Genomic DNA, 16,928 nt, shown 5'->3' with positions numbered 1-16,928 from the left:
CTTTCTTACTTCATTAGCAGCTGTGACCATTTTGTTAAGAGGGGATCTTTTGATTTCATCGTATCCGCTATCAGTTATCAACTTCCAACAACGTCGATCGTATTCGTTCTTATCCATCACCACAATTTTGTTGCCTTTGTCTGATTTCATGACATAGCATTCTTTTTCATTCAAAGATGATACAATTTTATTTTCATCAATGTGGTTAGAGTTGGAAAGATGATGATTTCTGTTTTCAACACAAAACTTGGTACGTTCTCGAATTTCGTTTTTAACTGTAATTTGTTTAAATTTCAATATAGTTTCAATGTCAATTATCACATCTTTCACTGGTTGTTTTTTAGGTTTAATTCCATAATTAAGGCCTTTATTCAACAGGTCAAGTTCATCTGTGGATAGTTGAACACTTGATAAATTAATTACGGCATCGTCTACGTTTAAAGGTGTGTGAAATTTCTTTTGAATATTTGGCTTTTTGGAAACTAACACGTCAAACTTTCGTTTTAATTTAGATTTTTTATTTTCAACCAAAGAGTCTATTTGTATTTTTGTTGATTTAAGTAAAAACTACGATTGTATGTGGTATAATTTACTTAAATCAACAAAAATACAAATAGACTCTTTGGTTGAAAATAAAAAATCTAAATTAAAACGAAAGTTTGACGTGTTAGTTTCCAAAAAGCCAAATATTCAAAAGAAATTTCACACACCTTTAAACGTAGACGATGCCGTAATTAATTTATCAAGTGTTCAACTATCCACAGATGAACTTGACCTGTTGAATAAAGGCCTTAATTATGGAATTAAACCTAAAAAACAACCAGTGAAAGATGTGATAATTGACATTGAAACTATATTGAAATTTAAACAAATTACAGTTAAAAACGAAATTCGAGAACGTACCAAGTTTTGTGTTGAAAACAGAAATCATCATCTTTCCAACTCTAACCACATTGATGAAAATAAAATTGTATCATCTTTGAATGAAAAAGAATGCTATGTCATGAAATCAGACAAAGGCAACAAAATTGTGGTGATGGATAAGAACGAATACGATCGACGTTGTTGGAAGTTGATAACTGATAGCGGATACGATGAAATCAAAAGATCCCCTCTTAACAAAATGGTCACAGCTGCTAATGAAGTAAGAAAGGAGATCAGTAATGTTTTTGGTGAACAGTTTAAATGGAAACTTCTGATTTCAAATCCTGATGTACCGAGACTCTACTGCTTACCAAAGGTTCATAAACCTGGGGATTCAATGAGGCCTATTGTAGCACTTTTAAGTGCACCGTGTACAAACATCTCACGATGGTTGGTCCAAGAAATGAAACAGTACCTACCTTGTGAAAGCCTATCGGTTAAAAATTCGATCGAATTTGCAGAAAGAGTTAAGAACATAGAATTAGCCAACGATGAAATTTTGGCTTCTTTCGATGTTTCTTCACTTTTTCCTTCAATACCAGTTCCAAAAGCAATAGAGATTTTCAAAAATAATCTCATGAAGCAGAACATTCCAATTGAAAAAGTAAATGTTTATGTACGAGCAGCTGAAATGTGCATGAATACGAATTACTTTCAATTTAGGGGGCGATTTTTCAAAATCAACTTTGGAACGAGTATGGGCAACCCGCTTTCACCATTAATTGCGGAAACATTCATGGCTGATTTTGAAATGCAATTAAAAAGGAAAGGCCATCTTCCACAAACCTGGTTTCGCTACGTTGATGACATCTTTACAATCGTCAAAAAGAATAAGGTAAATGATTTGTTATCAATATTGAATACCCAACACAACAGCATCTAATTTACTTACGAATTAGAAGAAAATCAAACAATAAACTTCTTAGACCTAAAATTATTAAGAAATAAACAAAATCGTATTGACATAGCTATTTACCACAAACCAACAAGCACCTTCAGGTATACACCGAGCAATGCTTTTGCACCTATCCAACATAAATTAGCTGCCTTCCATTCTATGGCACATAGACTTGTTAGTTTACCATTATCTAACAAATATTATAAACAAGAATACACACATATATTAAACACAGCATACATTAATGGATATGGATCATCCCTAATTGAAAATATAATACGTCAACATTCAAACAAATATAATAAACAACAACTCTCAACCTTTTACACACGGAAAAAATCAACACAACCAGCTGATTTCAGTCGAGTGTCCATGACCTTCGCTCCAGACATCACAAATGGTCTTAAAACAGTCTTCCACCGCAACAAAATGTCTTTAGTTTTTTCTAATAAATACAAACTTAAAAACAAACTGACAAGTGTTAAAGACAAAAAAGACAACTTGGAAAAATCTGGAGTTTACGAAATTAAATGCAAGTGTGGACGAAAGTACTACGGCCAAACTAAGAGATCAGTGGCAACTAGATTCAAAGACCACCAGAACTACATTAAAAACAACGATTCAAAGAAATCGGCAATTGCAGCACATGCATTACACGAACAACATTTGCCAATCACTTTGAATGATGTTCGTCTTTTAGCAAGCGTCGCAGATGGTAGAAAGCTTGACGCCATCGAAAGCTTTTACATACAAAAAGACAACAACTCACTGAATGCAGACAATGGAAATATAGAGTCATATTTGTTTAATTGTTGTTAAATTGTTTTCTCTTCACTCTGTTAAAGCTTAATATAGTCGATCTATTTAGTCTAATGTTTTGTTTTTAAAATCAATTATGTATATCTTTACTGTTTTAACTTTCATAGATAATTTATGTAATTCTTTTCTTTAAAGCTTTCTGTTTATGTAAGTGACAACTATATTACAAAGTCGTGTTGCTGATGATGACCGATACATCGGTCGAAATGCATTCAAATAAATAAATTTAGTTGACTCAAATTAAATGGTGTTTTTTATTTTTAATTTATTAAAATTAAATCAATAAGTTAGAGTCATCGTTATTGTTCATTATTCAAATAATTTATGCAGAAATATGGTGTTTTATTTCATCTCAAAAATTCAAACCCTCACAACAGAAAAACTGCTTTATGAATAAGTCTGAAAATTTGCATATTAATTTCAGGTATATTAAGCTTCAATAGTTAGGCCTCAGTTTAATCTTATCACCCATGGAAATTTAATAGCGGTAAATTTTCTAAAAACAACGTAAAAATGCCTATTTTGATAGCTTTTCTAAATTAATCTAAAAAATAAGAAAACAATTTGTTTAACAAAGCAAACTTAATTTGTTTGTAGAAAATTGAATGAAGTTTTTAAATGTGTCCTTGAATATTCTGTAAAGTGATCTGTTGTTGAGATATTGATAGTCAAAGTCAAAAGTATGGTTTTTGGTTTGATGACTGATATTGCAGTTAAAAAAAATTGTAGAAGTTTGAAACAAAATTAATCTTTAAGCCTAATAAATAGCCTTTCTCAAAATAATAATCATTCTATCAGAAAAAATGTTCCCACTTTCTTAAGAGAAAAGTAAAAACAAACTAAAATTGAAAATTTTTTGCTTTTTAACAGTTCCAACGATTTAGCTATTTTACCTTTAGAAAGAAAATATTTAAACATTTAATCCTAAAACTAAAAGAATAGTCATGATGGGATCATTTTTCACTGAGATACAGCCTATCGAAAATCACGAAAAAAATCACGATTTTTTTTTGTTCCTTTAATTTTTTGGGCTAGTGTATTTTTTTTTTTATTAAAAAGTACGGCCTTAACTGTCACATAACGTGTATTTTTTATTTAAATCAAAATCGAAAGTTCAAAAAGTCAAAATTTTTAATGCTTAATTTAGGGGTTATTATTTAGTTGTAAGTGCGAAAAAACATTCTTTTTTGTGGATTTTTTGTGAAGAGGCATTTAATTACATATATATAAACTCAAATAATACATGTACATATAGCAAATTTAAAGTATTAAAAGAATTCGCTGTGTATTTAAAATAATATTGGGTTCCGTTATTTTTGTAGTAGATCTTCTAGACAGCCTCCAAAAAAAGGTGTCTGGCGGTGAGCTCGATATCTCTGATCCAAATCACCTAAAATTAAAAAGCCAAAAGATTCATTTCCAGGACAGACGAATGCAGGTAATGAACGAAGGAAAAATTTTGATTTTTGACAAAACGGCGGCTTCCCAAAGAAAAAAAAAACGAAAATTTTCGAGAAAAACGGGTTTTAAAATTTTTGGAACCATGTAAATTAAATTAAAAAGTCTTCACAAATACGCTATTTTCTCCGAAACTAATTGCAGTATCAATGTAAAATTTTCGGACAATAATCTTATATATGTATAATGTACATTCAATATACCTACGCAAAAAAAAATTATTTGATTTTTTTCAAAATTACAACTAGGTACAACCCCTTATAGTAGAGTAACTAAAGCAAATTATTAGGGAACCCGGCCGAACAGCTCTGATATTGACGATTTTTTTTTTCAAACGTAGGTAATTAAAAATACTTTAAAGTCTATAGATTAAAAATTGCCGGTGTTGCCGTATTGTTTTTTTTTTTTTTATTAAAATAAATTTTTTTTAACAAAACCATTTTTTTTACTTAAATTTCATAAAACAAATGACAGCAAAAGATTCTCTAGGTAATTTGAGGAAAATATATAAAAGGCAGTAAGGGACAATCTTCCATCGTTTAAGCGATTAATGCAATTTTCTAACATTCTGACCTCAAACACAAAAAAAAATATTTAGAAAACAACGGCAACACCTACAATATTTTAAAATACATTTTTAAAAAGCCAGAAGCTCATTCTTATCTCTTAAATTTAAATCCACTTAATTTAATCAAGACTTTTTGCAAAAATGGTCCTCAAACTCAGAATTTAAAAAAAAAAATGTTATTAGAAAAATTTAAAATGACTTTTTTCCAAACTTTTTCTAATAAAATATGAATTTATTTAAAAAAAAATTTTGGCCATAAATATTATCAGTTGAATTTCGAAGCAAAAAAGGTAAAATATATCACACTTTTGAAAAAAAAAATGAAAAATTACTTCATTTCAATGGTTTTTTTTTTATTAAAACTGAATTTTTGCATTGAAATAATTAATTTTCTCAAAGACTGTGGTAAATAGGAACTTTAAATTTTTGATATTTAACTTTCGACAGTAAGGGTTATTAAATGAATAAAAAATAATTTTATGTTTAGATGTTGAACTTAAAAAAAAAAATAAGTTACATTTTTTTTCAAAACTTTTATTAAAAAAAGTTCTTCGAAAATGAAATACTTTTTAATTTTTTTCATAAACCGTAATACATATTGACATTTCCTTTTATAATTTGAAATCATAATAAATGCAGCCAAAAAAATTTGAAAATAAATGCATTTTATATTACGACCAAGTTTAAAAACGACATGTTAAAATTTTTTCAATAATTTTTTTTTTTCAAAAATCTGAGTTCAATTACCATTCTTTCAAAAGCCGTTCATTCAATTAACTTAATTTTAATTTTACATATATGACTAAGCTTCTAGCTTTTAAAAAATGTTCAAATATTTTTTTTTGTATTTGAAGTCAATTAATAAGAAAATTGCATCTATCGCTTGAACGATGGAAGATTGTCCCTCACTCCCATATATTTTTTTTTCCTTGAATTTCCTAGACAATCTTTTGGTATCAATTAATTTATGAAATTTAAGAAAAATTTTTGAAAAAAATTTGTTTTTGTTCACAAAAATCTTCAATTAAATTTAAAAAATCAAAACGGCAACACCGGCAATTTTAAATCTATAGACTTTAAAGTATTTTTAATTACCGACGTTTGAAAAAAAAGATCATCAAAATCTAAGCTGTTCGGCCGGGTTCCCTAATATTGCCAATTTTTGAGCTTTAGTTACTCCACTATTAAATTATTTAATGCTTAATTTTTTTTATTGCAATAACATTTCTTTTTAATTAAATGATAATATAAGCAATATAGTTTCAAACGTTTTTTTTTAGAAAAATGTTCCCGCCCTTCTTAATTATTTTTTTCAAACTAAAATATTTCTTACAAATAATAACTCTATTTTTCTAATTCATTTTTACTTCTGCATATATAATATTTTTATTTGTTTGTATTATGCATAAACCAGCAAATAAAAATCAATTTTTTGTTTAATCATCGGTTTTGTAGAAATTAATTATTTTAGTCTAAAATAATCTTCTTCCTTCACCTAAATATCTCAAATGAAATAAAAGAAAATTCAAAAAATAATTCAATTCTCTTATTTATTCTTCGTTGGAAAAAAAAATGTGTATCTATGTATTTACCTTTCTACTTCTCCGTTTACCAAACCAAATCATCATCATCTCCACATTTGATTGCAATTATTAATATTATTCAAAAAAAAAAAAAATTCCTCATCTCTTATTGATTATTTCTTCCGTATAAAACAATCTCCAATTTCCATTTATTTTTCTCGAACAAAAAAAAAAATGGTTTTTACTTCATGCATTTCTATGAATCAACATAAAATTCATCACAAAAATTGAAAGGTAAAATTCAAACTGATGGCAAAAAATACAAAAAAAAAAAAGAATATTGCTTGGACATCATCACGATGAAACTCCTTCAAAAAACTTTACCATGAAAATCCAAACTCAAATCTCCATTAACAAGCTCCTCTATACCCCGCTGCTGGACCATCATCAGGACCAACGACAAGAGGGTGTCCATGTCCTTCTATTTTATGATGGTTTCTCTATAAAACAAAACATACAAAAAAAAAAAATAATTAAAAAAGAGAAAACTTTCAAAAATATACTTGACAAGATTCGCGTGACAGACTCATGGAAATTGCAATTAAATTTTTTTTTGCTAAAAAAAAAACAGAGGAAGAGAGAGAGTATAAGCTTATTGAAAACTTATTTTAGCGTTTGAAATTATATAGCTACCTTTCTGAGGTATGATTTTGTATCTTTTACTTTTTTTTGTAGGCAAAGTATACCTTACCTTACCCGAAAACACAACACAGGCATGCACCAAGAACTTTTCTTGCTTTTATACAAGCTCAAAACTATTAATCTTTTCATCTGCACTGTGCCATGAAAAGGTCAAGAAGTTCTTGTAGGGCTTTTTTGGTACTTTGTCCTTGCCTCCTTATCGTGTTTGTTGTTGTGTTGGAAGTTTTTTTTTTATTTTCATATTTTCCCTCTCTGTTTGTTATGCTTCTTTTCACTTAGGTCATCAAAGTTTTTGTACCTCGGTAAGGCATACCTATATAATAAACTACTCGTCAACTCCATTGACCATAAAAATTAAAATTTTGTTGAAAAGGGACACAAAAATTCTATTCATTAACTTGCTATTTTTTTATTTTGTGTGTGTATGTTTTTTTTTGTAACCTATAGCATAATACACACGAAATTGAGAAAAAAGGACTTATTCTGTTTGTTTTTGTTTTTATCTGATGTAGACCAAAAGGATGCTAATATTGTGAGACGAGTACAATTTGGCTTTTGGCATGAAAAACATTCAAAACAGATTGAAAAAAAACACTACTTTGCATAATTCTGAGAAAATTTGTCTTTAGATAAAAATTATTGAAAAGTATAAGATTCTTTTCATTTTTAACTAAAAAGGTATAATCTTGATTAAAATAATGCTACTTGATCCTCTTCATAGCTAAAAAACCTAATTTTAGGACAGTTACACCAAAGTGAATTTGATTAAAGAAAATTGACTTAAAAATGTGCGCTCGTCTGTTGTTAATCGATCAGAAAGCTGAGAAAGAACATTATTTCTATTTTCCCAAGAATTGAGTCAAAACCTGTTTCTCTCTTTTAAGCTTATTTAAATATGTAAGATCCATAGTGGACATCCATAGTAAAAAAAGTTTGTTCTTGTAAAATCAACATGTTGCTCTAGTAAAATCAACTAGATTTTCTGGTAAAATTAATAAGTTGACCTGTTAAAATAAACATATTACTCTGGTTAATCTGGTTAAAAGTCCATTTCAATCTACCTGACTTTTAACATCATATAAGTTTTGTTTAATCACTTAAGTTTACACTAAATTATGACAAAAAATATTAAAAACAGAATGCCGAAGTTCATCTGTTCCGTCATAGTTTCTTAAATATCACTTCTAACAAATTTCTAGCTAATTTTGGTCCTTTAATATAATAGGTAGGTAGTTCCATTCAAAATATCTATTAGACGTAGTTTTCATTTATTCTTATATAATTTATGTGTGTGTATATAAATATGTGTGGGTTTAAGGTACCTACGTTCTATTTTAAGATTTTTAAATATGCTATACAAGCCCATACATTAACCTTTTGTCTTTTAACACTTTCCCCCAAAGAAAGACTATCAGATCCATAGCAATTAGAAGGACTTTGTCTTTCACCGTCCTCATTTTCTCCTTATCGCTTAGGATATATCTCGTAGTCTTTTCTGTGATGTCTTGAAAAGGCCAATTAAACCAAGCTCGGAAAAATATACCCAAGATACTATTTCCAGTTCATTTTCAGTGCATACAAACCGACACGATAGTATTCGTTATAAAGAAAGAAAAATAGACAAAAAAAAAAAGGTAGATTAAAGTGTCTGTCCCTGTGGTAGTTATTATACCTCCGAGTGTATCTAAGTGCGATGATGCCAACTCTACACGAACTTGAAGAAGATTTTAATTTTTGATAGGTTAGAATGGTATCCTTATATACCTACTTTTTCGGTCTATGTGTGTATACCGAAAAAAGGACACAATATTATCTTTGTCAGCTCAACTGAAAGAGGTGAGAGTCTCACAGTCGTTCACAGTTGAATAGATAGATTCCATTTTAAAGCTGTTTGACTATGAATGTGTATGTGTATTTTCTGTGCATGTGAATGTAAAGGGAATGAGTCCTGCGGCTGGGATATGCAAAATAAAGGACCAGAGTGTGCTAACCCTGTTGATTGGAGTCATTAAGAATGTAAATTAGCCTTTGTGTTGCTTGGAACTTGGAAACCATTTTTATTCTTTTGCTTTTTTTGTGTTATTATTGTAGTTAGGTACCACCATCATCATGTAGTCGTCGCACATCGGTCTCACCAACATATCGCCACCATCCTTTGCCAACTCTTTACTTTTGGTTATAAGAATAACAACATTTTTGTGTCCCAAACTCAAATAACACCTAGAAAAGTGTACCTACGGAGGAGTAAACCTTGAGCTTGAGATGTGTATGTTCGTTTGTTTTTTGAGGTTAAATTGTTGTTGAGAATGAAAATAGTGTTCTGGTTAATTGGGTGTTCCATTCGCTGGCTCTGATGATGTTGAAAACTTTGTAATTAGATTTTCGCCTTTTAAACTTCCTGTAATTTACTTAAGAACAAAAGTCGTTGATAATTTGTTTTGTACTCACAATAGTTACAAGGAGGGCTAGCGTGGATTATAAATATTAGGGTTTCAGATTCAGATTGGAGTTTTTTTTGTTTCAACCGAAACGAGACGGTGTGGACATTGTAAAATAGTGAAAAAGCTGATTTTCGGGTGTGTTTAGCAAAGTACGTAAAGGTGTGTACTGTACATGTGGAAAAAATGTGGGTACCAAAAGTGTGCTCTGCGGCCGAGGACTTTGCCGACTAGCTTCCATTATTTACTGAATTGTTATAATATTACTTTAGGTTTAGTGTTCCTGGACTCATTACGTCCCGACTCAAAATCTGGTAAATTTAACTATATTTCTGGTATATTTAAATAATTTCTGTTATATTCAACTATATTTCTGGTACATTTAACTATATTATATGATTAAATATACAAGAAGTTAAGTTATCCATGGAATTATTTTTTCTCCGTGTACCTAGGTGAATAAGGGTAATACACAAACTTTATGACTTGATCATTTTCACGAGTGTTTTGATCCCAATGATATATGTTAAGGTCCGAAGGCTATCTCGTAAAGAGTCTGCTAGAGATCTTTTCTCATTTCGATGATTATCACGATTTCTTACCACTGATCACTGCCAAAACTAAGAATGTCAAAATTTGCAACCCTAAAAACAGCTTTTTGATGATAATGAAAAAAAAAAAAAACTATATGGGTCAATGTTTTACTTTTCAGTAGATTTTCTTAATTGAGATCTATCTCGAGAAAATAAAGTAGATCTAAAAAAAAAATGAGGCTCTATTTTTTCAGATTCATTTAAAAAAGGGCGTGTTTTCCAGATTAAGACCTTTTCTAATGAAATAAGTTTAAATAACGATTCTACAAGGACTTTGTCTTCCTTATTCTAACAGTACTTTGATATCATATTTTAAGCGGTCTAACCAATACCAATCTACCCATTTTCCCCACCAAAAATACTAAATCACTTATGTATGATTGCACGCACAATTTGTTGCTTCTATAAAGCTTTATACAAGCAAACTTGTCTATAAATTGTGGAACTCAACATTTATCTAGCAGAAATCTTGAAACAAACTATCTTTCGATCAGTTTTGACTTTGAATGAATAACCAAATTAAGATGAAAAATTCTGAATTCTTAGGCAATAACACTAGTTTACAAGAAAATTAAAATTTTTGGACACCAAGTGCCGTTATACTTTTCGTATAGATTTGAGCCCAAAAAACTCGAAAATCTAACCTAAAAAAATGTAAATTGATAGGTTTTCGAGATATGATTTTTCAAAGTTTGTTGTCGTTGTTTTTACCAGCATATGTACTTAATATTCATGCTATATCTTGAGTAATAAACAATCAATATGAACAGAAGAACCGAAACCTGAAAGCTGAATAAATAATTAAGAAACACTTGAGCGACACTTGAGGTTTTAAAAAAATATGACCATTTTTATACCTATCAATCAAAATTTTACACTCTTTTTGAGTTTTGGTCTATAACTTGACAAGCAAGCCGAATTTTAAAAATTCTATTAAGTAATTTTTTGTACATAATTAAATTTCGTATTGATGAGTATCCTTTATAAAAATTTTAAAATTAAAATATTGTAAAAAACTTAAGAAAAACTATTCAAAAAAGAAAAAAACTTACATTTTTGATTATTTTACTAAATAGTCTATTTTTATCTATTAAGCATTTAATGATATTAAACATATAAAGGAAAAAAGAATATACCTTATCTTTCAACATACCTAATGGTCTCAAAAATCTAATATGGCTAAAATTGGATAAAATATCGACTGTTTTTGGACTTGTTGAACCAATTTTATCGCTGGGAAAAAAACGACAAAAAACTTTGAAAAATCATATCTCAAAAACCTATCCATCGTAATTTTTTTTAAATAGTTAAATTGAGTGTCCATTTTGCCTGTAAACTAGTGTAATTGTTGAAATAAAACTTTTTCCTTATTCGTCCTCTCTTAGGAGGAACTCTTTACTATACCAACATTCATTTGAGGATTAAATGCGTCAAACAATCTACATAATTCCACTTGACCAATTCTATACTCCTTCCAATGTAGAAAAGAGTCATCAATAGCTAGCTTTGAGAGATTCTAATACTTAAGCGAATTCGTTACGTAAGATATTTCGAAAATCTGTGCTTCCAATTTTTTTTTTTTAAATTGATTCAACCTTTTAAAGATAGGATAAGTATTGTAAAATCATTAAGAATAGTCTTAACCACTACAGTATACAAAAGGTAGTTCAGTAGTTGTTGTGTCCCCAACAGAAACAGACAAAGACTTATTCCCATTTTTGGGAAGGAAACTCAATTAAGGACCTCTATAAAGTCATTTACAAACAAATTGACATTTTTCACAACAAGAAGAAGAACACATAGAAAACTTGACAATTTTATTTAAAATTGAACGAACCAACATTTTCCAAAAACTCTCTCTCTCTATCTTTATCTCTCACTCTTCATCTATCTCCAAGTCTTATATAGTAGTACCTAAACCCTCAAAAATTCGACAAATTATGTCAAAAAAATATAAGGCTTCTCGAAAATTCTATAGTTTCCAATTTGAAAAGAATCTTCTTTCTCTCTTGGAAGAGCTGTGCTTGCTGTCGTTTCTCGTGGTTATGTTGTGTGTACAACATCTCCTCTAGTTCTTCAACTAATCCACTCTGGCATTGAAGTCCACAGAATACAAAACATAGAAGAAGAAGGTATCAAGCAGTGTTCCTATTGTACCTTTGGGTTACAAAATAATGTTCATCGCCTCCTTTTATTGTATCCTTTTTGGTTTTGGCGCAAAACAACTATAAGAAGACTGTAATGGTGGTGAAGGTGGCTCTCTGGCGTTTGGCAATGGCGGCCAACGGGTGGTTTTGTTTCTTTTTATACTGATTCTGATGCTGTTGCTGTGGATATCCTGTCTTTCTCAACTCTCAAGCCATTGTGTTGAATGAAGTTGAGTTCACTTTTAAGTGAACGTGTTGACGACAACCAAGAAAAACCTTTTGTGTAGTAAAAGTTCTCAAACATTTATCTACACAGGAGGTACGTGTGGGGTTTGGGAGGATATATGTTTGTTAGCTGCTGATGGTTGGTTGCTTGCTATACCCAAAACTATTCAAAACATCAAGACAAGAGGGCAAAGATAAAATTAGATATATCGAGTGATAACTCTACAAAAGGACGACTTTCTACTAATTGTAGGTCAGAGTTGAAGTTTTTTTTTTTCTTTAGTTTTTTTCTGTAATACAGAAAAAACAAAGTCAGAGAAGGCGAATTCAGGACACACAAGTTTTGGGAAAGAAACTCTTATTAGAGTGGTTAAGGGCGAATGTGATAAGAATATAAACCTTATAATGTTGGGTGGGTTTGGTTGAATGAAGCTGGATGAATGAATAAAGTGGGTTTTTACCATGGTAAATGGACAAGAATAGACTTACAACAAGTTAGTAGTAGTCTAGTGTATATTCCAAGTTGAGTCCTTTTTACAAAACTTAAATGGGTTTCATATGGTCGAAGAGGAAGTAGGTACAACGACGACGATGGTATTTGGTACACATTTTTCTACTTCTTCTACTACTTCTCTTTTGTAAAATGTAGTACTTCTCTCATACACCACGAGTATACGAGCAAGGACATCCCACACAATGGATATTATTACTCTACAAACTGTCTCATTTTAGTATGTTTTTGTTGAAAGTTGTTGGGTCAACAATATATTGGTTTCTCTTTTAAATATACACACACACGAGGAGAAGATGGATGAATTTCATCTGCATAACTTGATGAAATGAAAATTTTGTCAATTTTAGGTTTTTTGCCAAGTAGAAAGTATATAGTAGGTATAGCAAAACAATTTACAGAGTTGAAATGAATGCAGTTGACCTAGTTGGTTAATAGGAGCTATAGCTGACTATAGAAACTGTTTTAAGTAAACGGTAATAAAACAAACGACTTGACTGACATTTGTGTATCGAACTAATACACATGCGAAAAATGGTTTTTATTATGTGACATTTGATAAATGTATTGTTTGCTACAACATTTTAATACAGATGATATAGATATGATGGTTTAAAACGCATTTTTTGGTAATGATTCTGCAAAATTTGAAATCAATCCCGACTTGATTGCAACTCTTAAGGATTTTCAAAATAAATAATGAAATAAAATATTTTGAATGGTTTGCTTTTTGAAAGGAGACATTTTGAAGTGAAAACGTCTTTAGTATCGTAATGATTTGAAACAAGATGAAACGAAAACGCGACACGACTTCAACTTGTTATAACTTTTTTGTTTTAATAGATAGATGAATTAAATTTGTACTGTAGATAGGTAATTAAATACAATATAATTGTACAAAATTTCAATTAATTTCATATTCAAAATTCGGAGATAACGGTAAAAAGATGTTCTTTTCCAAAACACGTTATATCTTTTCATCTAGAGCACATACAAATTTGATTTAACTTTAATACGCATGCTGATAACATGACCTTTTATTTGATATATCACACATAACGTTACGTTACGGCAATGACCAGCTACCAGTGTAGGAAGTACCGTAATCTCAGTCTGGAAATTCGACATGGTTGACTTTAAAAAATTCTAACTTCTCTTGTAGACATCTTTGAAATAAGATTTACACATCATTTTACAAGGTGAAACAATAAGCTTTCACATGGTATAAAATTTTTTATAGGTTGCTTTTTGGATGAAATTTCATCGAGTTTAAAAAATTCTAGCTCTTTTTTTAGATGTCTCATACACCTGATCGATATATATGTTTTGATCTAAGACAATAAGCTTTCAGATGGTGTAAAAATTTGTATAGGTTGTTAGGGAAAAATATGAATTTAATAGTGTGAGAAGATAAAAATACGTGTTTTTTCGCTTTTTTGGATGGAAATTGATCGAGTTCAAAAAATTCTAGCTCTTTTTGTAGAAGTCTCATAGACTTGATCGATATATATATTTTGAGCTAAGACAATAAGCTTTCAGATGATATAAAATTTATTTATAAGGTGATAGAATAAAAATAGGTAGATTTTTTCTATTTTTTTTTTTTTTGCAAGAAAAATGATTTTTTAAGGTTTTACTTCTACCACGTGTGAATTGCACACATGATTTTTTTTTTTTTTTGACTTCTTTGTCACCTTAAACATTGGTTTTGATTTTAAGTCTGGAACTTTTTTCAACTAAGATAAAAGAAATACATTTATGCCAGTAAAACAAAAATAGTTTTGTACTGAAATTTATTAAAATGTTTAAATTATTATCATCTTAACTAAAAGACAGCCATGGTTTTCTTAAGCATAGTTTAATTCACTGGTTTACAGCCAAAATGCACACTCAATCCCACTATTTTTTCTTACGTACTTTGACCTTAGGAACTCAGAAATCACTAAAAAAAATTACGATTGATACGTTTTCGAGATATTATTTTTCAAAGTTTTTTGTCGTTTTTTCTCCACTATTCGGACTATATCTTGAGTAATAAACGATCAATCTGAACAGAAAATCCGGAACCTGAAAGCTAAATAAATAAACAGCAAATACTTTAATAAGTTTTTTGGATCACTCCATATAATTAAGTGCAATGTTATCAAAACATTATAAAAAATTGATTTTTTTAAGGAAATTTTTGCCAAAATAAATTTCTTAGTGAAATAAAAAATCTAAATCTTTTGAATCCTCATAGTTTTATATTTTGTATGTGTAGTGACTTTTTGACAAAGATAACAATATATTTTTTTAAAAATCTATGGATAAGATATCAAGATAAGCATGATAATTTTTGTAACGATCAATATTTTTTGTTACTTTTTGTGTTTTTGTCTTTAACTTGAAAAGGAAGTCGAATTTGAGAATTTTTATTAAGTAATTTTTTGTAGATAATTAAATTTGCTATCGATATTGTAAAAAACTTAAGAAAAACTATTCAAAAAAGAGAAAAAAATGACATTTTTGATGTTCTTACTAAATAGTCTATTTAGTAACGTTGAGCATTTATAAATATTGAACATGTAACGGAAAAAAGAAAATACTTTTTCTTTCAATATAAAGGTCACAAAAATTTAATACTAAAATTGGATAAAATATGGACTTTCAAAATCTCCTGTTTTTGGCCTTTTTGAGTCATTTTTCTTTAAACACATGTTTTAAAAAATGGTGTTCAGATTGATCGTTTATTACTCAAGACAAAAAACTTTAAATAATTATATCTCGAAAACCTATCCATAAACATTTTTTGTATACGATTTTTGAGTTTCCTGGACTCAAATCTATATGAAAAGTATAAACTTTTATTTTTTTGTAAGCTAGTGTTATTATTATTTCAGCATACAAATTCACAGACTTGGATTTTTTCTATTCTGCATTTTATTCATATTTTATAAAGAACTTTGAAAAAATATCTCCAACTTATCGGTGGCGCAGTGCTACACGGAGAAAAAATAATTGGAATGCCAATTGCTTAAATTTTTAAAACTTTTTTTATACAAAGGAGATATCACATTTTTCTAGGGAGCTTGGGCCCAGCGTGTGCACTAACGAAATTGGTATCAAATGAAAGGTGACGATAAGCACATTACGTGGGTAAAATATTTTCAAATTCGTTAGTGGGGTTTTGGAGGTATTTGAGTTTGAAGTTTCGGATTTCAAAATCAAGATTTCAGCTATTTTTTCGAACAATTAATCGAAGAATGCGTAATAATGGATGTACAGAAATAATATTGATTTCAAATGAATGGTATTTCTCTTGTCTATAAATCTGTATCAAAAGTTTTTTTTTAAGTTAAAAAAAAAATAATACGTATTAGGTATTTACTTCTCAAAAGGTGACTTTTTTAAGCGAGGCCTTTGGCACATCGAAATATCAAAATATTCAGTGGTGACATGTACTGTTTTTTGCAATTTTTGCATAGCTTAATGTGTTACCTTTAATTCTATATATAAAACAGTCCTATAAATAATACAAAAACCTTATAATAAAAAAAATACACAAAAACGCGCTGAAATATGCCTATTAAATAATACAAATAGAAACTATAGTTCAGTCAATGGGAAAAATCCGAAAAAAGTTATGATATCAGCTAAGTTTGAATGCAGTATTAATGAGGGGTTTATCCCAAGTACAAATCTCAGTTTGCGTATTGTTTGGTCTTGTGGGGCGTCCGCCATTTTGAAAATCGCATTTGTCTCAATATCTCGAGAACGACTGGTCGGACAGAAAACTTGCAAGAACTTTTTAGATTGGAAATATATTAATCTTTCTTTTTTTAGTACATCATTTTTCTCTAGGAGCTATAATTTCAGAGTAAGAGATCCATTCTCAGTAATTTCGCAATTAACTCGTTCGTTAGTGCACACACTGGGCCCAAAAATGTGCCATCTCCTTTGGTAAATTTATATGAAAAAAAATAACATTCGTTCTTCAAATAAAAAAAAAAAAACAACTTTTTAAATAATGAAATTGGGCTCAAAAAATTTCAATTAAATTTCTTTTATAACCATTCGACAGGACAAAAATAAAAAAATTACGAGTTTTCAAGAAAGTGCTCACAAACAAGTCTCTTTATAAGA

At 29.4% G+C, this 16,928-nt stretch overlaps 1 protein-coding gene across 1 annotated transcript; it reads left to right on the top strand.

Annotated features, from left to right (window-relative positions):
* The first annotated feature begins 577 nt into the window (after window positions 1-577).
* Window positions 578-1,807, top strand: LOC129917995 (uncharacterized). Its single transcript, XM_055998276.1, has one exon. The coding sequence runs from the start codon at window positions 578-580 to the stop codon at window positions 1,805-1,807; it is 1,230 nt and encodes a 409-aa protein (XP_055854251.1).
* Window positions 1,808-16,928: the final 15,121 nt, after the last annotated feature.

Source organism: Episyrphus balteatus, chromosome 4, assembly GCF_945859705.1.
Source record: "Episyrphus balteatus chromosome 4, idEpiBalt1.1, whole genome shotgun sequence".
Classification (NCBI taxonomy): Eukaryota; Metazoa; Arthropoda; class Insecta; order Diptera; family Syrphidae; genus Episyrphus; species Episyrphus balteatus.
The sequence above is the reverse complement of the archived record's forward strand: the minus strand, read 5'-3'. Positions and strand labels throughout refer to the sequence as shown.

Excerpts from the sequence above, each read along its gene's own strand:
- LOC129917995 (XM_055998276.1), top strand. The coding sequence starts at position 578 with ATGTGGTATAATTTACTTAAATCAACAAAAATACAAATAGACTCTTTG.